At 38.2% G+C, this 26,246-nt stretch overlaps 2 protein-coding genes across 2 annotated transcripts; both read right to left on the bottom strand.

Annotated features, from left to right (window-relative positions):
- Positions 1-4,610: 4,610 nt before the first annotated feature.
- LOC6583880 (secretory carrier-associated membrane protein 1) lies at positions 4,611-7,814 on the bottom strand. The gene is made up of 5 exons (XM_002009506.4): positions 7,569-7,814; positions 7,092-7,310; positions 6,658-6,859; positions 5,192-5,321; positions 4,611-5,069 (listed from the first exon to the last, which is right to left on the bottom strand). Exons 1-5 carry the CDS (start codon positions 7,629-7,631, stop codon positions 4,661-4,663), a joined length of 1,023 nt encoding a protein of 340 aa, XP_002009542.1. The 5' UTR covers positions 7,632-7,814; the 3' UTR covers positions 4,611-4,660.
- Positions 7,815-8,020: 206 nt separating this feature from the next.
- On the bottom strand, positions 8,021-25,598 carry LOC6583879. Its single transcript, XM_002009505.4, has 5 exons — positions 24,929-25,598; positions 9,574-9,703; positions 9,155-9,495; positions 8,920-9,085; positions 8,021-8,848 (listed from the first exon to the last, which is right to left on the bottom strand). The coding sequence occupies exons 1-5, from the start codon at positions 25,052-25,054 to the stop codon at positions 8,739-8,741; spliced, it is 873 nt and encodes a 290-aa protein (XP_002009541.1). The 5' UTR covers positions 25,055-25,598; the 3' UTR covers positions 8,021-8,738.
- Between the last annotated feature and the right edge of the window lie 648 nt (positions 25,599-26,246).

Below are 26,246 nucleotides of genomic sequence, written 5' to 3'. Positions count from 1 at the left end.
ATAATAAATGAGAGCCGAGTTGTTGTTTTCTTTTTTTTTCGGTTGGGGCCGTGACAATTTTTTTTTAGCTGAGCTCCGTCTTGGCCCAGGTCAGCGCGGCTATTCTTGGCATTTACCTTTTTTTTCTGATGGGGTTGGACACGAAATCGATATGGAGGACATGGCTCACGGCTGGCCAGTGCGGTGATTAAAGTCCTGCACCAGGTCCTTGTCCTTGTCTTTCTGTCCCTTTGACTGCGTGGCGCATGCAATCAATACCAAATCATCATCGGCAATTAGCGACAATCGATGTGCCCATCTACCACCTGTGTGTGTGTATGGGTGTGGGTGCATGTGTGTGTGGGTGGGTGGGTGGTTGGGTGGTTGGTTGTTTGAGTGCGTGGTTTTCTATTTGCTCAACACTTATTCAGCAGATGAATATTTGACTGCATCAGTCGCCCCAATGGCTGCTGGCTTCAAACCACAATCTGCTTCACAGCGCGCAACGTGGCGTATGCGCAACATTTGCAGCAGCTGCAGCTCATGCCAATCGCTGGTATCTAAGAGATTTAGCTGTCAGCAGCTGCAGAGATAGAAATGCATATACAAGCACACACACACACACACACACACACACAGAGACACAGCTGCTTAACGTTTTATGACAGCTCTTTACAAAAAAAAAAAAAAAAAAAAAACAAATAGAAGAACATTGCAGTCGGACTTTATCGACCGCCGAATACTCATTCACAGGCCAGCTTCTGATTTTTTAGATCCAACTTGTGACTTGCCACGGTAGCCGCTATAAGGATATAAATTTGCTTAAGTAAGTTTATCTGGGTACCAGACTTTTCGTACCAATAACCGTATGAATGCTATAGGCAGAGTCGTTATAAACGGATTCTGCTGTATATATTATTTTCAATCAATCAATAGAGGATACCAAGCGTAATTTTGTCGTTTGAGTTTGTAGCTCTAAAGCTGTATCAGAATACAGTTCTAGCCGATTTGTCACGCTCCCTACGAGCACAGATACATACATACATCCCCTTTTCATTTTTGTATTGTCAACGCGAATATATATTCCAAATTTTAACTCCTTAGCACTTCAAATTATAGGATTTCTAGCAACCTGAAAAGGCATTTACCGTTTTGCCACGCCCTTTGTGGACGGATCGGAAATATCTTGACCCCGTATAGTACCAAAATCTCAAACGAACATTGCACAAAACCAATATACTCAATTCACTTTCATGAATGAGTATAAGAAGTAGAAGAAAAAGTACTGTAAATGGGGTTAGACGCCAAGGCAGACTGGAAGATTAAGCCTTGTGGAGGGGCAGGGAATGCGTAGTCAGTGGGTAGGACGGGTGACTGTGACACGTTGAGGGTGTGTGTAGCCAAATCATTTGCCGTTGATTTAATTTCGCATTCGCACACAAAATGAAATTTACATTTCATATGAGGAAACGTCTTTAGCGTACGTACGTTCAACTTCTGAATATGCCAATCTATGTACCGGCAACCCGAACCCCCATTCCCCGCCCTCCCCGCCATCCACGTCGAGCCGTACGTGACGCTAGTGCGACTCTATGTCAACTAGCATTTACATTTCAATCCCAACGCATCCAACTTTATGCCAGAGACAATTTTTTACAACTGATAAGCCTCATTACCCCGCAGTCGAGAAAATAATGAGAAAGCCTCACAGAAGCTACACATATGCATATGTTTATATATGGACATTATTGCCTCAATTTTGTTTGGTCTGAGTCAGAGGAATATCCGGAATGCTGCCAGCCCCTTCGGCTATCTTATTATGGTTATGATTCCTGAGAAAGCAGGAAATTACAAAAAAAAAATGTGAGAGGCATAGAAAAAGTGAAACGTGTTGAGGCTGTGGAAACTGTGGAACACTATTGGAAGTGTAAAAGGTATAGAAACATCTGTAAGCTATAAAGTGTAGGAAAATAAGGCAGAGAGAGTGCTTAAGGTATGAAAATTGTTGAAGCTTTGAAAAAAAAAAATGGAAAATGTGTAAAGTATTAAAATAAATATATAATTAGTACAAAAATAAAAGAGACTTTTGCAATACAATTCTTATATTGGTGGCGCTTGCTATGGCTCCCTATGAGCTCTACCTTTTCGGAAAATTGACTAGGCATGAACGGAAAACGTTTTCGTCTGTCGAGGTCATCCGAAAGGTTTGTACCGACATTCCGAAGTACAGTCCGGTCAATGATCCGAGATCCTTTAACGAAAAACATTAAGATCGCGCAAAATAGTATATCGAGGCTGAAAGTAGTATTTTGAATAAATCAACCTTAGTTTAGGAATACAAAGCGCCTGTCGTTTCTATTTAAGCTCAGCCTGGTTTATTTTGGAGCGCACCTTTTACCATACATATCTATAAATATGTATATTATTATTATTAAAGCACTTCCTTCATTCCCAGGCGTGTAGAAATTGCATTATTTATCATATTGTTAACCAATAATCAAGATATTCATCGAATATTTTAAGTCTGTTAGTTATAGAAAAAAAGAGGTTATATAGGCTCCACTTTCTCTGCAAATGAAACGTGAGAAGATTACAGGGTATAAATTCTAAAGTCTGTTTAATTTATACTCAGCTTCCAAGACAACTCTGGTAATTAATAAAATAGTGATATATTGTAATATATATAATAGATAAATACATAGATATAATGTAATATATTATAATAAACTCTATTATAGGGTATACATTACAGGCAAGTAAATGTAAGAGCCCCTCACATATCCAGCAAAAATAGAGATTTATCAGTAGACATTGAAAAAATCTACAAATTCCAGACAACTTTTAAAAATTAAAATTGAGAAGAATTGAGAAAAGCAAATAGCTTAAGAACTAAGATATCCCCGATATCCTCCCAAAGAATGAAAATAAAGTTGCATCTATAAATACTTATTGTTGTTTATTTGAATTAATTTATAGAGGGAAATCGACAAAGTGGGCTGCTTTAATAGAGAAGCAACTAAACAATGAATGGATAACAAAATGAAAGGAACACCACGATCGATACTCATTAATATATATAGATCTATGTATATATATATGTTGTATATGATGGAATATATTACTATATATACATATATATATATATACGTATATATATGTATACATATATATACATATATAATTATATTTAACAATTACAATTATAAAAAAATACACGACACGACATTAAATGTGGCTACGCAGACCTTAAGAGGGGTAGGGCGGAGTAGGCGTGATGAAACAACAGCAATGACAATAATCATGGTAATAATAATAATCATAATAATCATAATAATTAGTATAACTCATATGGGCGAGTTATCGCGCACAATGCTCAGCAGCAATGATAAAAGTTATATATGTATAAGTTTTGCCAGCTTTTGTTTTTTGTTTTAATACATTTAGATGTAGAGATGTACATATGTATTAATGTATGCATGTATGTGTGTATGGGTGTGTGTGTGTGTGTGTGTATTAAGATATATGCATATCGTAAATGTTTCGACTTAAAGAACTAAAAAACATCATATTATCAGCAGCATTTATCTTATCTGCATCATCATCATTAGCATTAGCATTAGCATTATCATTATCATTATCATTATCTTTATCGTTATCAATTTCATTTTACATACACATAGCTTTCGTGTTTTTTTTTCTTTTGCTTTGACTTTATGCTGGACAGGAATTGCAATAGTTGAACAATTTTCCCGTTTAATAAGAAATTGCATTAGGCATTTACTTAATATATTATTTTTCTTCTTTGTTTATAAATTCATAGCTTAGTAATTTCTTAGGACACTTTTGCGAAACACAATAGCCAGAAGAAGAAGCATCTCATTTGCCTACTTCTCAAGTATTATATAAAATATTATAAATATATATACATGTATATGTATATATATATATTATATATAGCAGATATATATATATGTGTGTGTGTGTGCTTAAATTGTTTAGGCCAGAATGTGTGTATGAAGGCAACGTGTGCCACATAGAAAAATGTTTGCATTTCTATCAGATTCCATAAATGTAAGTATATATATATATATATATATAAGTATATATATGTATATATTTATAGATTATTACAGTAGTTAATTGTAATAAGGACGACGGCATTTTAGGAATTGCATTATTAATATTGTTTATATTATTATTTTGTTATGCACAAAAGCAATTTGTTATTAATTATGCGCTTCAACGCGCGCTACAAGCCTTGCTATATCTATACATATATATATATATATATACATGTATTTGTGCATATGTATAATATATATGTGTACGTATGTATATATGCACATGCAGAAATATGTATATAGATCATATATAAAACATATGCATAAATAGAATATATATATACATACATATACATATATGCAAATACATGTACATAAACATATGCATATACATATATAGATACATCTGTGCATGTGTGCTAACTATAGCATATTGTTTTATAATTTAGTGCTGCTTCTTCTGCTGCTTCTGCTGCTCCTTGACTTAATCCAACTTGCCCTGGCCCTGGCTTTATGTTTTATGTTGCTTTGCTGTGCTTTTGGTTGTTGATTGGTAAATTGTTGTTGTTACTGATTACTGATTGGATTGGATTGAATTGGATTTGATTGTTTGATTGTGTTTAGTATCTGCTGTTGTTGAACTGTGAATTAACCGCCGAGCTAACGACCGATGAGGTCGCCTCCTGCACATGCTGATTGCGCAAAAACTCTGTGGTAAACTCGGCCTTGGCCTTGTCCATGCTGGCACCGGTGCTGCGATAGATGCTATGTATCTTCATGATCATCAGGACATTGGCGCCGGCGGTGATGGCGAAACAGAAGGCGATTATCAGCAGCAACAGGCCGACGACAATGCCCCAGGCACTGCTATCGAATTGTGAGATGGCCGTTATAAAGCCGCAGTAGCCCAAATCCTTAAAGCCAATGGCCTGGATGACTGTGTAGACCGTTTGAAAGAAATACACAAAGAAGAAGACCATAAAATTGAAGCTCGAATCGTTGCGGAATGCCTTATAAGCGGGCCGAAACCTTCAAAGCACCAAACAGACCGAGACAACACAAGCAGAGAGCGAAGGAGAGAGAGAGAGAGAGAGAAAGAGAGACAATATGGTTAGCGATTGAGACGGCGCGACATAGAGCTATATACATACCAGCACACATATGAGGCGGGCGTAAACAACAGCGTATAGAAGATGGCCAAAAACAGATTGGACAATAAGCCTGCGTGGAACAGCAAGATGAGACCTCCGAGAATATTGGCGACCAGCGTCATGGTGTAGACTGCAAAGAATTATCCAATTAATCAATAGTTGTCATTAAATTCTTGATGAACGACTATATAAAGGCCAAATAAGCTTGATGAAAGACAGAGACTTTGACTAACTGAGGGCATTACTGAAAAGAAACTATTGAAAGAAGAAGAGAAGAAAAAAGACTAAGACTTTGACTGACTAGCTCAAGACTGATTGTCTAATGGATTGACTAAGTAAGAGATCGACTGATACACAGACTGACTCAAGGACTGAGGAACTAGGCTGACTAATAAGTTGACTAAGTGAAAGACTAGCAAATGTTGATTTGTTTATCAAACTGATCAACAATTAATTAAAAGACTAAATCACTAACGAACTAATTGACAGATTGACTTGGTGAAAAACAGACGTTAGACAAACAGAAAACAGTTTTATTGATAAACAGACGAGCTAATCATGCAGATTAACTAAGTGAAAGACAAATGTTTAGAAGTAAATCTGATTGACTGGCAATTGATTGAAAGAAAAAATCATTTAGCTGATTAAATGTGCTCAATCGAATTGAAAGCCTGACTACTTAGTTGAATGGTTGGTTGACTAAGTGAAGGACAAACGAATAAACACAATGAATCAAATGCAAATCAAATGGATCGACAATTGATTCAAACACTAAAACACCTACGAACTAATCGACGGAAAATTCAGAGCACTGCTGATTGATTGACTCATTATAAGAATGAGTTACGGACTAATTGACTAAACGGCATGCAAACAGACTTTAAGAGTGATTGATTGACTAATTGGCTGACTGCGTGCAAGGGAGAATGAATCACATAAAGTGATTGACCAAATGGAATAAAAACTGATGCGCTAACTCAAAATATTGCCAAACTCATATATCTCTAAAAAACTGCTTAACTGGAATATAAATTGTTAAATTGACAAAATGAGAGGCAGACAAACATATCAAATATTCAGCCAACAATCTAGACTTTCAATTCATCAATAGGAATTGCTTATCTTCTACATAATTGCAAGCATATAATCTAAAAATATATATACTATATACATTCGAATCGTATAGATCACAGCTGAGAAATCCTTTAAATATAAATAGATAAGCTTGTTTGCCTAATGATAAGCTCAAAGCCAACGACATCATCTATGTACATATAGAACTATATAGTTGCTATTTTAAGGCTCTTTGTTTGGCAGTCATACGGATGCCTGTCGGCATTTGCGAAATGGACTAATAATCGACGTTTATTAGCTTATGGCATGAGTAATGCGATTCGACTCTTATCAGCCTTGGGGCGTCTCAATTGAAAACAATAAACTGCGGCGATAATAAACGAAATGCTTACAAATCCAGATGTAGTACAAATGCTTGACCAGCTTTTGAAATTCGGGCGGTATTTCCACCTCAATGTCCTGATAGAAGCACGCCTTCACGCAAAAGTTATCCGGCAGGGGAGGCCAATTATTCAGCTGTGGGACGTTGCCCTGCAGCTGCTGTTCACGGCGATCTAGTTCGGCAGCCTTGCGATCGAGTTCCTCCTGGCGGCGCTGTAAATTGAGAAGACAATCAGCTATCTGTAATGCGGTCTATCTACATGTGTGTGACTGTGTGTGTGTGGATGTCTATTGAATGAAAAACAAACAAATAAACACACACATACAAACAGAGATAGCTGAGCACAACTGCAGCCACAGCAATGCAGCGACAATAACAATTGTTGTAATGCGAGTCGCCTGGTAACTGGAGCACACAACTGGCTAGAATTCATTATCATTTAACCTGCAGCTCCTCGGATGTGATTTGTATGCTGGTGCTGGGTGTTGTGCCGCTGGCCAGACGCGGCTGCGGTGCCGGAATGTTCTGTGAGAGGGGCTGCACAACGGCCGCCGTATTGGTGGAGTTGATTTGCAGCTGGGGCTTCGCCTGCTCCTCGAACGGATTGTAGTCCTCCAGTGAGACATTGGTGGACATGCGTGTTGCCTGCTGTATGGCGGGATCCTAAAATCAATCAAATGCAAAAAAAAAAAAATAAATATGTAAATCAAGTAACGTAAAACATACACATCAAAGCAACTGCTGAGCACAGCGTAGGCGGAACACAGTCACATAAACACACACACACACACACACACACACAACCACACATAGACATTGGCCTATGAGCTGTCGTCGTTGCACCTACACACACGTATACAAATATGTGTGCCTGTGTGTGTGTGTGGTTTTCGTGCACAGCATTTTTGTTGTCAGGCTTACCGCAAATGGGTTATCCAGATTGGGCTCGCCAAATGGATTTTCATCAAAACCGTTGCCGGACATTTTGTCGTTCTGTTTGCTGCTAGTGCTGTTCCTTTTTGTTGGTGTGCTAAATTTTGGGCAAACGGTTTTTGCGACTTTTTCGCCTGGTCTATCGGTTTCCTTCCTTTTTTTTTTACTTTTGAGTGACGATTTTACGGAATTCGATGTGACCAGTTGCGCGATGTTTCGTGTATGAGCAGTAATGGCTAATAGTGTGTGACCGCGTGCGGCAAGTGGTTGAGTAGGCATGCAGTATTAAATATACTAAAAAGAGTCACGCTATCGATTAATTTCATATCGATATACTACACGAATTAGCCAACACAGAATTCTGGTTTCTGACGTCACATCTTTGGCTGACAGACTTAACAATTATCGATATATACAGTAATCAGAAAAACAAATTCAAATATCATTTAACGTAAGAAACTTTTATTTATTAAAAGTACAGCTTAACACATGCGCAAGCATTTAATGTACTTGGAAGACAAATTAACGCTTAGCAGCGCATTTGTAAAGTTATACTCATTACATTCATATACATATACAAAAAAGTTGATGCTTACACAATATTATTATCATTATTATTGTAATTATTACACATAATTATAAGCTACATGTACGTTACATGCTACAATAAATTAAATCTTTATTGTTCTGTCTTTATAGATTTGCTGTAAGTACTTTTCTTCTCATTACATTTTCCATTATTATTTTGTTTCACTTAATTTTTGCTCCGTTTTCGTTCTTTGCGAAATCTACGCACCAAATACTTTCGACGCATATTGACTGAAGACCCACGAATTCTATACAAAATAGATAGAAGCTACACACTAGATTTATGTAAATAATATTTAAAAAAAAAAGATTGTAAATATGTTTATTTGAAGTGCATTACACACATACATATATATGTACATATATGCGCATGTGGAGACAATGGAGACTGACAAATTCGAAGTAAAATTTCTATAGCTCTGTCTCTTTCTCTTCCCAAAACGTTTCAAATGTTTGATTTAAGTTTTTAAGCTTTTGTTGTTTGCATTTTGTAATTTGTTGTTGGTTGTTGTTTGCTTGTTTTGTTTACTGCTTTCATTCGCATATTCGTTGTGAATTTCGTTAGCCAAGTTAATAATTATAGGGTCCGTATTGGGAGCCATGATAGTAGGGACCCGGATAGATCTGCGGCTGGGCGTAGTTAGCGTAGGGCGGATAGGGTGGCTGCTTCTGCGAGTAAACTGAAATGGAAACGGAAATGGAAACAGTTTAGAGTGGGCACTTTCACCTTTGCTTCGCTTGCGTCACTCACCTGGCATCAGGTACTGCAGATTGAGCTGCTCCTCCTTCTCGCGCTCGTTGCGCAGACATATGGCAGCGCCCGATAGCAGGATGGCAGCCAGCAGACAGGTGGCAATGCCTGTCCAGGCCACAATGTAGGACCAATCGTAGACAATCTTCGTGTTATCGCGCAGCACCTGCAGTCCATAATAAATGTTGCCATGAAAAACCATCCAAATAGTTCAGGCGTTGCTCTGTGCACTCACCGTATTCCATTGCTGGTAGTAATCCTCTCCAACGACTTTCTCCTTCTCAAAGAACTCGACCGTGTGCCAAATACCCATGGCGCCAGCGGCCAGCAAACAGGTGACCAGCAACAGGATCGATGTGGCGGTTATGGCGCCCGACGAACGCTTCCAGCAGCCGGACAGGCCCGTCCAGAAGGCACAGAAGATGGTCACAAAGCTAATGATGAAGAGCGCAATGCAGGAGCGGGCCAAATGCAACCGGGACGTGGCATCCTCATTCGATATCTTATCATCCTCTACTTGCGGGAAGTAATCAATGTTCGAGCAGTGCGTCTCAATGGGGGACAGATAAGTGGGCACTAAACGGAATGAAATGGAAATGCAACTCAGTTTAGCATTTATTTCTAGCTTAAGCTGTTGTTATTTATGGATCTTACCTGCCGTTACCGGCGGACGCTCCTTGGGATAACATATTCTGAACAGGCCACGAGTTCTCGTATAATAATAATATTTCACATTCAAGTTATGCAGCAGCGACTCCGCATCCGAATGCTTGGCGGCAAAGGCCTGAAAAGAAGAAGGAATCTCAATTAATAACAAGTTAAGGAAGGATCTTGTTGAGTGAGTGTTTATAAAGGAATGTTGAGCTATAGATTATAAATTATTATTATGCATATATATTAAATATATGAACTATTATATGCACACATTATATTATATATATTATATTATGTATATGTATTCCTTTATGAAACACCATCATCATCTAATCTTATTGGTAATTGTCATTTGAAATTTCCGATTGATATTGTATTTATTTATTTATAGTTTATTTAAAGATAGCAATGACAGATAGATAGAAACATGTTAGATGGATTGATAGATAGACAGATGGGTGAATTTATATATAGAGAGATGAATAATTCGTTAAATAAATAGATGGATAGATAGTGTAGATAGATATATCCATAAATAGAAAATATAAATAGATGTATAGAGAGACCACAGATAGTTGGATAGATGGACGAGCAGACAGATGAATAGAAAACATCGATAGATAGACAGCAAGGTAGATGAATATGTAGATGAATATAAAAAAAAATAGATAGATAAATAGACAGATAGATGGACAACTTAATAGATAGATCGATAGGTAGATAGCAAGATAGATGGATAAAATGATATAGAGATCGATAGATTGACAGATTATAGATAGATGAATCGATAGACAGATGGACAAATAGATGGATACATATATTGATAGACAGCTTAACAAATATATCGATAGATAGATAGATCGAAGGACATATAAATAGAAAAATAGATAGATAGTTATATCTATCCACGAGAATACAATACAAAATAATAGCAATGTAGGTGTATATGTGGAAATACGAGTGTACAATGTAAGAAGAACAAGAAGTATAACAATCTTAGTATAAGCTTTCACAAAACTCTAAATACTTGGATCCAGGTAAACAAGTTTTCAATTAAACGATAACTGTACTCAAACCCTAGGAATCGATAATTAATCGTAAGCCCCAAATTTCTATTTACTTCTCATAAGATTCTATAGTTTAACAAATCATAGCAAGTCGAAAAATATTCCAAGCATTAGCACATCTACTGGAATGCAGACCGGCAGTATAAACCTTATTTGAAGAGCCTTGAATCTACAATGATCCAAACAATTGATCAACGCTTCCCCATCAAATAAAGCGTCGAGCAACAACAAATCAAAATAACAAGACAAAGGCTTTAAAATGCAAATCCAAGCCAGAAATGTTGGAGCGAGTCTACGCACAGCCGCTCCGAGAACCAGTTCCAGTGTGGGCGTTCTGAACAAAGCGAGGAACACGAGTTACAAATCAAAATGATTCCGCTTATGATTTTTGTAGCTCAATCTGAAGTCAGTTTTGATTGCTGCCATTGCTCGATCATCATCCGGTCATCTTTCGCTTCGTATTGAAATAAGACGCGGATGTACATAAATATAGCTACATGTCTAAATGTACCTATGCTCGCTCGTTTGTACATATATTGAGATCTGACAATGGGCGTTCAGCGAGCTGCGTGTTTTGTATTTGTCTTTCCATACATACGTATTTATCAGATCAAGTGCCGTTGCTATTGCCGTTGCCGTTGAACACGTTCCGCAGTTCCCATACGTCATTTCGAGCGATTCATTGCGAATTGTGAATTGTGGAATGAAAAAAGTCTCGAGTCTTACAATTGAAGGTCTTCCATTGTCAATCCGACTGTTGGCTCTGCTAATCATTAGTCGAGGTCAAATCAGCGCCAGTTGCAGATGGCTATAGGCACAGTTAATACTAATAGATAAGCTCAAGAGTATGCCAGGAAGAGTATCAGAATAGGCTTCAACTTCTAAGAAGTGCACGAAAAATCTTCAACAAAATGAGCCGAAGTGAACTCAAATGAACTGAAATTGTACAAACAATAACAACTACTGTTGTAATTTGTAAAAGCCTAGACTAGATTAGATCTAACTTACACTCAATCTACAAAGTTTCGAATCCCCAACTAGTTCTGACTACGAACTAAACAACTTTATATAGCTTAACTAGTACATAAACTCCGGAGAATGCAAAAATGAGTATCTAAATAAAGAAAAGATTCTCTAAACTATTCAAAAATGAACTGAAATGAACTCCAATGAACCATTCATAGCAGATATTGCTCTATGTACAAATCTAGCTCAGATTAAACCGTTAAATATATAAAGCTCTTACAGTTACATCTTAAGTTTCATTCTAACAACAAAGTGAGGAACTGGATTCACTCATATACATATATAAGTGGTTCCAACTGTGAACCTCTGACCTTGAGTATTAGAGGTTAATCGTGATAGATATTTAAAGCATATCTGTCTTTCTGTCTATCTCTCTCTCTCTTTCTCTCTCTCTCTCTTTTCTCTCTCTCTCTCTCTCTCTCTCTCTCTCTCTCTTTATCTTAAATTCATAATATTACTATATATAACTACCAAAAAGCTAGTTCCACCTGTGAACGAATCATAATTACTAATGATAGTAAAAATTAGAACTAAATGCAAATAAAACTAGTTCCGACTCGTAGTCAATTACAGTGAATAATGATGGCTTCATAAAACTAAAGACCTCTAGGATATATCTCTGTTTCTCTCTGTCAATATATCAGATTAACAATTTAAGCTAGTTCCGGCTGTGAACCTATCACGAATAATGAATGCAGAATTACCAAATCGTGTTAGATCTTTAAAGTCTTTCTCTGTGCTACTTAAGTATCACAAAGTTTCAATATAATATAATAACAAAACAAAATAAAAACTAGTTCGAGCTGTGAACCAAACATAATTAGGGATGATTGCTCAATAAAGTTGTAGTAGAACCAAATCTTGGTAGATCTATGAGGTATTTCCCCTCTCACTCTCACTCTCTCCCTCCCCCTCTGTCTTCCTCTATTACTCTTTTTGAGGCCAATTAGGGATAAGCCGCAAGCTATAATCCATTAGCTTTTCCCCACTTTCGATGCGACCTTCGAGCTTTCCTCGACTCGCCGCTATTCGACTTGCCCACTTGGGCGTAACTAAACAATTAGCTCGGCCAGTTATGTGTGTATGTATATGTGTATGCATCTGTGTGCTGTCTATGTGGCTATGCCCAATTGATGCTCTCGTTCGGCGGCAGTCCAAGCTCTGCGGCCTGGTGCACACCACTGATTTCTCGAGGCGCTTTACACCTGAATGAATTTTCTAATGCAAGCCCAGCCACGCCCACCGCCCACCCATTTGGAGCAAGCTTAGCTCGCATATGATATAAATTAAACGACTCGAAAACCTGTGACAGACATGGGGACGGTGGAGGGGGAGGGGCGGTGCCACAGTAGCCCTTAATTGCAATGCACTACTAGACTTTCATAAGAAAGTTACAAAATTAATCCGCTTGGGTGTGGAGCATGGGCCATGGGGCATGGTGCATGGAGCATCGGGTATGGGGAGCAGAGGCCAAGCGCCAATACGAGACTCGAGACTCGAGCGAGAGACCTAAAAGCCAAAACGTTCAACCGGCTCCGAGACAAGCGAAGCGAAAAGCGAAAAGCATTTCATAAGAGTTTTGGGGCGGGCAGCACCTTCTCAGTTCCCAGTTGCCCAGTCGTCCAGTTCCCCCACTCCAACGTTCCCCGTCTCCCGTCTCCCGTTCCCGTCCCAGTTCCACTTTGTGAATTGTTGTTTATTTTTCCATTTCTTTTTTATTTCTCTTCATTTCGTTTCATTTCGTGCTGTTGCGTAAGCGAAAAACACTTTTCACAAGCATCAAAAAAAAAAAAATTTTTATTTACATAATTCCAATTCTGCAGCTCAATATGGAGAGCACCCATTCCTCTCTCTCCCCCTCTCGCTCTTTTTCACTCTTTCTCTGCCTTGTCGATAAAAATTTGTTAAGTTTTCTTTTGGCCTGTCGCATTGTTATTTAAGTACCGGACATCAGGTAAAACACGTTTGGATTTTGCTTTTTTCTTTTTTTCTTTCTTTCTTTCTTTTTTGGTAGCCAACGAAATGCTTTTCTCTTTTTTGATGTGTGAGAGGGGAAAGGGAGAGCAGAGTAGTAGCGATGAGAGGGGAGGGTAGCCTCTGCATTGTGCTTAACAATTTGGTATCCAAAAATGTAGAATTTGATGTGGCAAACGTGCAGAACGTGATGCCATTTCAAATTTTCGGCTTGCGTGTGTGTGTGTGTGTGTGTGTAGAGCATTCAGGCACATTCGGCCCTATATACACACACACATACATACATATATGGCTCGTCTCGGCTGCGTCTAACAGACAGCTACGTGCTCCCAAATGCAAAGTGTGCGATTAGCATGTGACACCTGACAAGTCTGCGGCCATTCGCATTACCTAAGAGCGGCCACGGAGCGACTCAACTGATAACTGCAGCTAATCGAGATGACAGCCAACTGAACGTAGTGGGCACTTCATAGAGCAATGCGATCAGATATGGTCTACAACTGAACCGAAGTGCCAGCTTAAAAGCTACTCAATGGATCTAGCTGCGAGTGAATGAACTTAGAAAGCCATAGGTTAAATGTTGGAGGCATTAACAGACTCTCATTGACCGCAGCTGATCTCTCTGGCAGTTTATCTCTAATAAGTCTTTTACTAATATCTATATATATATAAGATATAATATATATATCTGATCAATCGATCTGATTTGGAAATGATCTTAAAGACGATCTTAGAGCCGATCTTAGGACATGATCTTAGAAGTCATCGATCGCAGCAGATCTCTCTGACAGGTGAACGCTAAGAAGTCTTTTGCTAATATCTAGCTAGACTGTAGCTAATATATCTATCTGATCAATCTGATATAACTGAACTGATCTGCAAATGATCTAGAAGTCATCGATCGCAGCTGATCTCTCTGACAGCTGAGCCCTATGAAGTCTATATCTAATATATCACTCGAAATGTTCAGAACTGATTTGGTAATGAACTTGGGAACCATCTTCGGAACGATTCAAGACATGATCTTAGGAATCACCGATCACAGTTGATCTCTTTGGCAGTTGAGTCCTAAAGAAACTTTTGCTAATATCTAATAAAGCTCATGCACCTATTTGATCAATACAGCTAATCTGAAAATATTCCTAGGGACGATCTTAGAACCAATTTAAGATATGATCTTAGCCACAACTCAACTTTACGCTGAGATCACTTGCAGATCACATACTTAGTTCACTGGGCTACACTAAGGTGATCTTCAAATGAGCTTCTGCTGCAAAAAGCTCGCATTGTAATAATTATAAAGTAAAATAGATGATTAGATCTAGCCGGGCTGATGAGAACGCAACAAAAAGCTTTCGAGACTTTGAACGAGATCGATCGAGACGACAAAAAGGCAACTAGACAAGCCGAAGGAGAGAGAGAAATAGAGAGAGGGAAAGAGAAGGAGGAGGGAGGGGGGAGCTTGGCAAGTCACTAAATTATTATCTATTACACGTATAACGGATGGAGCTGCCTGAACTCTCATTGGAGCACTATCATAAAAGAACTTCAGTAAACAAAGAGAGCTCGATCAGTAATCAAGGCGATCACTGCTGCTCAAGTTAAAGCTTAAAACTACATATACTACATATCCAAATCAGCTCCACTTATCCGGTTCATATCAGTTGATCTGCTCTAAAAGTTTTATGCCCATAGTCCATTATGATATGTGACATGAATAAACAATCATCTAACTTGCAGCTGATCTTAAATGAGGTTTTTTTTTTTTGCCGCATAGCAGACATTCTTGGATTTGCATTTGCGACCAAACAAAAAGCGAACTGAACGTTCGATAGGCAAATAAAAGCCAAGCAGAGCACAAAGAGAACAGCTTTTCAAATGGATTTGACTTTGGAGTCAACTTGCCACAAGCCAACCCGATCTGTGTTGGTTCGCCTAGCACATTTGCGAATGCGATCGGCTTACAGCTTGTGCGCGATCAGGAAGCGAAACGAAAATAAAGAAAAAACCCAGCTAGACTTGTTCCAGACACACGAGTGCATTTCGTTTGGCTACTCAGCTGCGTACTGTACGTACGTGGCAGAGGAAAAATAGACCCTAGCAAGCAGTTGCCAATTGCCAGTTGCCAATGGCCAATTGCCAGTTTCCAGTTTGTGGAGCATAGACAGATGGCGCCGGGTCCGCTTGACGCTCGGCGATCGGCGATCGGCGCTGGGCCAGCTGCGGCTGTTGCACAGATATTATTAAGGCCCAACTATTTTTATGACCGTGGCCAAAACGAGTTTACTTTGTCTAGGCCCCCTCCGGCCCCCCTTTGGACACCTCTGTCCCGCCCCCTTTGCACACTCAATGGGCGGATGTTGATGATTAGCCAATCGTCAACTAAATCCGAGCTACGTGTGCAGGATGCCAAAGAGCTCAAGCGCTCAAGCTGTGTAGCTGGCCAAGGCCGCGATCGAGTTTACAGATATCTGAGTCGACAAAGGCAGACAGAGAGAGAGAGAGAGAGAGAGACAGAGAGAGAGAGACCAAATAACTCAACAACAACAACAAAAAACTGTCAAAATGCAGGCGACACATATTTTGGGTGCGGCAAATTAAATTAAGTCGCGCAGCAAACAAATGGGCATGCACGACGTGTGGATACCCTGCAGAAAGGCCTATATGTAGGTTAGCAGCTCAAAGGCAAAGTACTGCCCGATACGTATATCTTAGAAGATATACAAAATGCACATTCTTAAAACTTATAAATTTACACATATAATCGATATTTATCGTTATCGCGCTACTAACTAGGGATATATATTGTAGACTATGGTATATGAAGACGAATCTAAAGATATATATGCTTAAAGCGCAGCAATATGAATATCGTTTGACATATGAGAAAGCATATTAAATACAGACGATATTTATCGTTTTAATGGAATTCGTTTGTTGTATAAATATATTTACAATGATTATACGAGCCCAAACCACTATTAATTCGAACATCATGTTTTTTTTTGCAGTGCGCAATGTTTAACACACTATATTGTCAATACTACTAAAGATAACACATACCAATTCATTTCGTCTTAAAGATAATTTTATTCTCTTCATGATGAAAAAAAAATAATGCTCTCTTTCCAACAACAACAAAAATATGAGTAATTTACTAAAACGGTATACTTAAGAGATAAGAAAAAATTGACCACTATTAATTCGAACGCTGCGTAAGCTTACCTTAATCTCAAGAAGAGCAAAACAAAAGCAACTAATGTAACGGAATGTAATGTAACGGAATCACTATCTAGTTATGATCTGCAAATAATGTCACAATACAGCATGCAAAAAAATTTTAGAATTGCTGCAGATCAATGAAAGTTTAGCAACGATGGTGCGTGGTAAACCAATTTGTAAAGAAATCAGAGTATTGATTATGGATTATTTTAAATCTGGAAAGACACTTACGGAGATAAGCAAGCAATTAAATTTGCCTAAGTCGTCTGTGCATGGGGTGATACAAATTTTCAAAAAAAAATGGGAATATTGAAAATAACATTGCGAATAGAGGCCGAACATCAGCAATAACACCTCGCGACAAAAGACAACTGGCCAAAATTGTTAAGGCTGATCGTCGCCAATCTTTAAGAAATTTGGCTTCTGAGTGGTCGCAGACAATTGGCAAAACTGTCCACCGAGAGTGGACTCGACTGCAATTAAAAAGTATTGGATATGGTTTTTATAAAGTAGTTTTTTTATTAGCTGTGCATCGTACCCAATAACTTACTCGTAATCTAACTCGTAGGCCAAGGAAAAACCCTTGCTTACGCTTCGTCACAAAAAGAAGCGTTTGCAATGGGCTCGGGAAAGGATGTCTTGGACTCAAAGGCAATGGGATACCATCATATTTAGCGATGAAGCTAAGTTTGATGTTAGTGTCGGCGATACGAGAAAACGCGTCATCCGTAAAAAGTCAGAAACATATCATAAAGACTGCCTTAAAAGAACAACAAAGTTTCCTGCGAGCACTATGGTATGGGGATGTATGTCTGCCAAGGGATTAGGAAGACTTCATTTCATTGAAGGGACACTCAATGCTGAAAAATATATTAATATTTTACAAGATAGTTTGTTGCCATCAATACCAAAACTATCAGATTGCGGTGAATTCACTTTTCAGCAGGACGGAGCATCATCGCACACAGCTAAGGGAACCAAAAATTGGCTGCAATATAATCAAATGGAGGTTTTAGATTGGCCAGCAAATAGTCCAGATCTAAGCCCAATTGAAAATATTTGGTGGCTAATGAAAAACCAGCTTCGAAATGAGCCACAACGGAATATTGCAGACTTGAAAATCAAGTTGCAAGAGATGTGGGACTCAATTTCTCAAGAGCATTGCAAAACTTTGTTAAAATCAATGCCAAAACGAGTCAAATGTGTAATTCAGGCCAAGGGCGACGTTACACAATTCTAATATTAATTAAATTATTGTTTTGAATATGATAGTAAATCACATTACGCAGCGTTCGAATTAATAGTGGTCAATTTTTTCTTATCTCTTAAGTATACCGTTTTAGTAAATTACTCATATTTTTGTTGTTGTTGGAAAGAGAGCATTATTTTTTTTTTCATCATGAAGAGAATAAAATTATCTTTAAGACGAAATGAATTGGTATGTGTTATCTTTAGTAGTATTGACAATATAGTGTGTTAAACATTGCGCACTGCAAAAAAAACATGCTGTTCGAATTAATAGTGGTTTGGGCTCGTATTATATGAAGAAAGCTATTTCGATATACATAGATGTCTTAGCTAGAGTTTGCACAAGATTAAGATATATGAGATTAACATATTTACAATCGATATATATCGACGTTATAGAACTACATTGCATATTGATCAAGATCAGCTTTTATGTTTATTAATTACCTGATAAGAATCCCAGATAACGATATATATCGATTGAGTTCGATGTACTTTATCAGACTCAATCGATATATATGTTCGATAATATAGCTAATATTTGATTTGAAATATTTGATATATTTGAAACTATTTTGACAGTTATTGTCCATAGTTATTTATAGGCAAGAAAAACGGCACAGACCATATAATTAAATGTCATCAAATATTCCCAAAGAGCACTAGTAAAAGATGTAAGAGTCTCTGGTCTCTGGTAAACTCTTCACAAAGTCTCAATATATATTTTCAATTTCGCACAGTAACTCGTTTACAGGGTATAATTAGTTGGGCATGCACAAGAGCAAAAAAAAGTAAAACTTGTGACAATTTGTCGTAGTTTTTTATGGCTCCAAACACATGTGAGCATTTGAGGCTTGTTTGCTAAATTCTCGTTTCGTCTTGACGTTGTTTTATGGCCCAAACGTATTTCTAGTTTTTCTTTCTGAATTTATATATATATTTTTGTTGATGTTGTTGCTATTGGCAAAAAGGTCGTGGGAGCGCGACATTGACAATAGATCTTCAATCTTTAAATGCATTCTCGTCTGTTGTACTTTAGACAGATCGAAACAATAATAACTGTAATTATAGCACAAATTACGCGGAAGTTCGCCCACGAAGAGAAGCAAAATATAATCGAACTTGAAACACGAAAAACATATTGAAATAAAGAAACAACAAATTGAACTCAACATGAGCGATTCAATTATTCAGCAAGACAGAGACAGAGAGAGACATAGAGAATGGTTGAGAGAGAGGGGAGGGAGGCGCTTATCGAGCTTGTAGGAAGCGAAAGCGTTTGAAATCGCACGCTCAAGTGGCCAAAATAATTGCGTTTTAAGTAGGCTACAAAAGTCGTGTGAGAAAGATTGGAATCTCAGCTCCAAGAACTTAGCGGGCATTATCATAACTGAACACGGCGAAAGCGCCAAAAAAAAAAATAAAAAAAAAATAAAAGCTGTGAAGAATTCAGTTAAGATCTTTGTGCGGAATGAGTTTATTTACAATCTGACAACGCCAACAATTTGCAAATACATTCTGGCATCAGCAGAGACCGAAGAGAGATTATCAGATGGTCTTTAGCTTTATGCTGTCAACCTGCTGTGATAACAGTACCACTTGTAGCTAGGTGGCAACGCTGTCAAGTTAACTACAAGCTCAAAGTACAGCTAGTTCAAATATACGAGCAGTATCAATGACATAAAATGCAATCAGACTCAGCTGGGCACTTGATAGAATCTATATTGTTCAATATGGTCAAATTTGACACGCAGATTCAAGATAAAACCAGCTAAGTGCCTGTCAAACTTAACAGCCACATTACACATTTATCAACTAACAACTTTTCTTCTGTAAAGTATAAGCTAAATGAAGACAAACATCCATTTGCCCATTTAACTTTGACAGCTAGATAAACTGACTGTCAATAATTCACATTCACATGTAAATTGCCCATTTAAGTCCATGTCGATGCAATCAAATTTGACAGTAAGATGCTAGGTGAAGACCGAAAACTGCTTGTCAAGCTTAGCAGCTAGTAGCCAAAGAGACTAACATACGATAGTCAATTTTGACAACGGCTTAACTATGTAAGCTTTTATCGAAGACTCATTGATGCGTTCAGCAGATTCATTCAACAATTAGGACAGAATGACAACCGGTTGTCAAGATTAACAGGAACATGACATACTTAACTGTTGACTCATCTCTATGATCAGCTCTCACAACAGTCAGTTTGTTGGCGATCAGTTACGACACTGTTAAAGAACTCGAGATCTCTACACTAGCCAGCTAGCGAACACTTTCTGTTCAAGAAGAAGAAGAAGCAGAAGAAGAAGGGGAAGAAGAGGCAGAGACGTAATCCCCACAGCTATAGCGAGTCTCTGGCTGATTAAGCAAGCTAGCATTGTTTGGTAACCAAACGCCAAATGCAATTCACTTTATGCAAATCGCATCGGGTTCTCGGCCATTACGGTAGTCGCCAGAGGTGATAAACCAATTTGGAATTTCACATGATGTCAGCAAATACGATAAAATACAAATTAACCAAAACTAATGACTGCTGACTGATGAATGCTGAATGCTGACTCTTCAATATAATTTACGGGCTATAAATAGTAAAATGACTGGAAAATCAACTGCTAAGAGAAAGCCTTTGATCATAAGGGAACAGTGAGCAATTCAAATTGAAAATCAAATTCAAATCAAATTATTATTAATATATCATGTTTCATTGAAAAAAAGTGAAAACAAACTTATTCCCTAGCAAAAACAGACCACAGATATCATTCGAAGGCCTCATATTATGTGAGACAGTGTATTTACTCAAATTATAATAATAATAAGTCATTAATTATAATAATAATAAGTCTTGACTAAACACAGCTGTGTTCCTAAAAATATTAGTGGGACTGCCATGTACAACAACAAAAATTTAATGCAAGCGATTATATTTTAAACACAATTTGCAATAAATAGGATACATATTCTTTGTTCTATTTCAGTTTTTACATAACTTGAGCCGATCTTCTCATTAGAGGTTGAGAAATAAAAATGATCAAAACTGAATTCGAAAAGACTAAGAACAAAATTTAACATTTACTATACTACAATATATGATATACATATATATAATATGTACTTGAATCTAAAATATTGTTACAAAGTTTTTGGCTTTAATATAAGTATTAGAACTAGAAGAATTCTACTGTATTTCAATTCAAACAATTTCAAATACATATCACAATAGTCGCTGTAAATAAACTAATAAGATTTAAGATCTAACATGTAGGCCGATAAATAGAAATAAGATAAATTGAACTAAGAAATGCCCTAAATATCAATTATTAAATCAGAAATCAGACACTAATTTGACACCTATAAGCAAAGTTATAGTAATTAGATACCCTGTAAATGCAAATTAGGGGTATACAATTCAAGAAAGTCGCTGACTCTGCATGCATAGGGTATGCACAAGAAAAGAAAAAAGAGAAACACAAAAGAAATTTAATTTTGGGTCGCTGCGGCTGTTTCTGCTGCTGCTGCTGCTTCTGGTCACACATGGCGAATGAGTAATTTGGCAAAAGCTTAATTAATACTATCTGCAGTCTCAAATTAACATGTGTTTCGCCTTGCAAGTTGACAAATCAAAGCGCTTACTAAGCGTAAAAAATATGACACGAAATTCATTCATTGAAAAAAAAGAAAAAAGGAAAAAAAAAAGAAGAAAAAGCATAAAAGAAAACAAGCTAAAATGAAAGAAACATACATAAATGAAACGAAGAAAATGAAGCATTGCGCCAGAGACCAAAACTTTAAAGCCCCATGTGGAAAAATGGTAAAAACAACAAGTTTGTAGCTTTTCATTTCTTTTTTTGTTGCCAGACGGCACCAAAACAAGGCAAATGCAGCAAACGCAACGAACTGAAAGATATAGAAGCGAAACAACAACGACAACAACAACAACAACAGCAACAGAAAACTCAAATGCAATAGCTAATAGGAAGGGTTTTCTCTTTTAAGCAAGCCAAGCGAAGCTGGCAAAGTTTCATCAATTGGATTGGCAATCGGTTCGAATCGTGAATTCGAACCTGGCGACAATAAAAAGACGCAACAACAACAACAACGGCAACGACAACAGCAACAATGGCGACTTAGGGCTGCCGGCGATCTGGCAACCTGACCGACGGAGAGGGGCTTTGAGGCGGGCCATGGGTATCGCATACCAATTTTGAGAGACTTGAAAACGTGAAACGAGTGAAAACTCAAAACCGGTTTTGCCACATATGTACGTACGTATAACCCAAAGCCCCCCCTCCTCACCTCCCTGGCCAAGCCCCCTTTAGCCAAATGGCTTTGGCTTTGGCTAAGTTAACGATCAAGAAACGAACGAAAAAAAAAATATATATATATATACATACATATATAAACATTTTTGCTTTGGCACGCAGACAGGTACTGGAAACCAGAAGAAGCAGAGTAAAGCTAAAGTAGTTGGGAAGTGGAAAGAACAAGCAGCGGCAAATGGACAACAGCAGCAGCAGAAGTTGCTGTTGTTGTTGTTGCTGCTGCTGCTGCTGCTGTGTTTCTATGAGGCACTTTGGCTTCGCCTGCGGAACAAAGAACCAAGCAAAAGAGCAGCAAAGAGAGCGCCAAAGAGAGCAAACACGAACAGAACAACAAAAGCAACTGATAACAGTAATCCGCCAAGCGTAGGTTCTACGAAGCCAGTGTGGAAAGCAAAGGCAAAGGAATGAAAATCAAGTGTATGAGTGTGTGGGAAAACAATTGAAAAATTCTTACATATATAAATAGTGTTGTAAGTCGTCAAGATACTTCAAAGAATTGAAAAATTAAGAAGATAATGAGAGTTAACGAAAGAAAAAAAAAAAAAAAAACAAGAAAAACAAAAGAAAACTGAAAAACTTCTGTTCTGTAATTAATGTGAACAGCCCTGCTTATGCGCTGGCTATGCATTACTCTGCTGTCCAGCTAATTAGAAAGCATTAGACACGCTAGCTGCCAGCCGTTGAAATGTAATGCCGCAGAGAGTTGCCTCTAGCCAACCTATTTATGTGTGTATGTATGTATGTATGTATTTTGGGGGCATTACAATCAATTTGCTATGGGCCAATTAAAATGCAACAGCACAGCATTACCAATTGCTGCCACTAGACGCACAGCCCAAAAAAAAAGGGGGAAAAAAACTCAAAAAGGTTATTATTACCTTGTTCTAATGGCTTTATAAATGCAGCAATACATGCATGCATACACATAAACAAACACACACATACTCGCAAACACATGATCAGAGAGTAACTTCATCTCTGCACTCTTCCTAAGTCATTCTGCATTCATTGTATTTCCATCTCACTCTACTGCATTGGCTTTGCATATAGCTTTTGGCAAGCTGGTCGCACTGTTAGGATTAACCTTTAAGCGAGCGCAAGCAAAGCCAATCGTCGTCGTCTAGCGCCAATGTTAAAAACGTGCAAATATTTTCAGCACACGCTGCCATTAGCTTGTTTTGGTATGCGAACTATGCGCGCACAAACACACAGGCATACACTAATATACAGTTTTGACGCTCTCTCTTGCTCATTGTCTCTCTGCGCTCTGCCTAAGCTGCACCTACAAGCCCGCCCCATTTGTTGTTGCTCTTCGCGTGTATTACATGCAAAATGAGAAATTACTGCTGCTGCTGCTGCTGCTTCTTCGTCTCCTTTATCGTCTTTTTCATTGCTGCCTCCCCCATCCCTGTTGTTTATCCACAGTAGTCGTGTCGCTTGGCTTGGCTAAGCGCTCGCGTAGAAAGTTTTAGCGTTAACGGGCAAACCAACCGCCCAGCCAGCCGCTTGGCCGCCACTTTGATCATGCGCGCTGCCGTTGCGTTGCGACGCGTCGCTGCCAGCCTGCCTGTTGCTGCTGTTCGCTTTCGACCTTTCTTCTTTTCATATGCCTCACACGCTGCGCCATGCCCTTATTTCTTCTTCTTGTGCTCGCTAAGCAACAACACGCGCGTCTGTTACTGTTAACGATGCCGCTGCTGGTGTCGCTGCCAACGTTAACCGTTGCAGAGACACAGGTACAGTGGTACACAATCATAAGAACTAGAAAAAGTTGAATTGAAATACATATGTTTTTGTTCCTATAATTCTAACTTAATATATGGGATTCTTTTCATTTAATTATTGTTTAAAATAACCTATTTATATATTTAATAAAATGGATATTTAATTTATTTAAATTAGATCTAGCTTAAATTTGACTTTTAATTAAATTTATATACATATTTAATCTTGACTTCAAGTACTAATTAATTATATTTCATTGGGCTTGACTTGACGTTACTGAACTAAGAGTTTAAAGCTCTTGGAAACGGAAAACAAACAAATACTTCCATATCTTTTTTATTTCGTGTTCCTAGCTGTACCAAAATGTAAATATAGTAAATATCATGTTCTGAGCACATTTTGTTACCATCTGGATATTTGTCTATATATTCCTCAAGTGCCTACCCACTGTGCCTTAATCTCAACTTGCATTGTGACTTCGGCTCTTCTTCGGTTACTATTTGGGCTTCGGCTTCTACTTTGATTGTGACCTGTGCATGTTTTTATTTTTGTGTGTTATTTCTATGACAAGGCCTTGGCTCGATTTGAGCCTATTGTTTGTCGAGTTTGCGGGGGTGTCAGATGCATATACAAACAGACGGGCACTCACACACACACACACATACATCATATGCTTTGTTTGCATGCGAAGATGGTAGATAGAGATATGGGAAATGATATGAGAGCTGCGTCTGCCATCGTTTTGTTAACGCTTTTTACACTAACCTGTATCTGATTGCGTCTGACGTCATAGTGCAGCCAATTGTCTGTGGAGAAGGCGATCGCGAGCAGCGCTGTGGCGATAATCGCACAGATTGTCGCTATCGATAGCGTCACGGCTGAGCAGGGCATCTTTTTTCAATTAGCTCTGTGTAGAGATACTGGCGACAGCTACTGTTAAAGCGCTTGCTACTGTTAGTTGTTGTTGCTGCTGCTGCGGCTGCTGTTACTGTTACTGTTTTTGTGCTCCTTTTTGCTGCCGCTAGACGAATCTTTTTTTTTTTGCGACGTTTTTCCGAACGACTAACAAAAAATACGGTTCTTCTATTGTTATTGTTACTACTGCGATTGTTGTTGTTATTATTGCTGCTGATGCTAGCTCTTACGTTCGCAGCTAGCTTCTGCTTCTTATGGCAGCAACCAGTTTGTGCTGCTGCGGCACAGAAAAAAAAGAACTCAAAAAAACAAAATCAACGTGTATAATAATTTACAAACGGGAACGGACCAGCCAAGTAACACAGGCACAGTAACCGACACACGCACAGCTCAGGCACAAACACAAACACACACACGCACACGCGCACGTTGAGACGTTGACTAATGCGACTAACACGACAACGGCAAACTGCGCTCAAGACAACGTTCGCCAGCGGACTGAACGCCAAAACTCTGAGCCAAGTTTCAACAGCCTAGCTCTAAAACGAAACAGACGACGATGACGACGGCGACGGCGACGGTGACGTACGCTGAAGCAGAGACGGCGGCAGCAACGCTGAAATGCAACCGACCCGGCGCGTCTACCTGCTGGATAAGACCAGCAACAACAGCAATACAAGCGAGAAGAAAATCGTAAAAACAAAAACAACACAGCTTCAGCGATCGCTCTTGTTGTTTTTGTTTTTATTTCTGTTTGTGTTTTTGGACTTGTGTGTGTTTTGCGTGGCTGTTTTTGTAACAGCCTGTTGATTTTTTCTTGTACTTGCTGCTGCTTGGCATGCTGAAGACGTTGACAGGAACCAGGGGCTGGGGCAAGGAATACACTGAAAAAAATATACATATACATACATATGTATGTATGTACATACATATATTAAATTGTTAAGTTAAATCAATGTAATTTTACATGATGGTTAATATTTAAGGTATAAAAATTTTTAAATTATATAAAGTGAAACAAATCAAAAGTCCAAGACGTTTGAAAATTTGTGATTTTATTTTATTTATGCATGTACATATGAATGTTAACTACTGTTTTTTACGATATACAAGTTTGTCTAATTAAAGAAAAATACATATATTAAGTTGTCTATGTATTTTATGTTAT

This window comes from Drosophila mojavensis, unplaced genomic scaffold (genome assembly GCF_018153725.1).
Source record: "Drosophila mojavensis isolate 15081-1352.22 unplaced genomic scaffold, ASM1815372v1 contig_136, whole genome shotgun sequence".
Classification (NCBI taxonomy): domain Eukaryota; kingdom Metazoa; phylum Arthropoda; class Insecta; order Diptera; family Drosophilidae; genus Drosophila; species Drosophila mojavensis.
The sequence above is the reverse complement of the archived record's forward strand: the minus strand, read 5'-3'. Positions and strand labels throughout refer to the sequence as shown.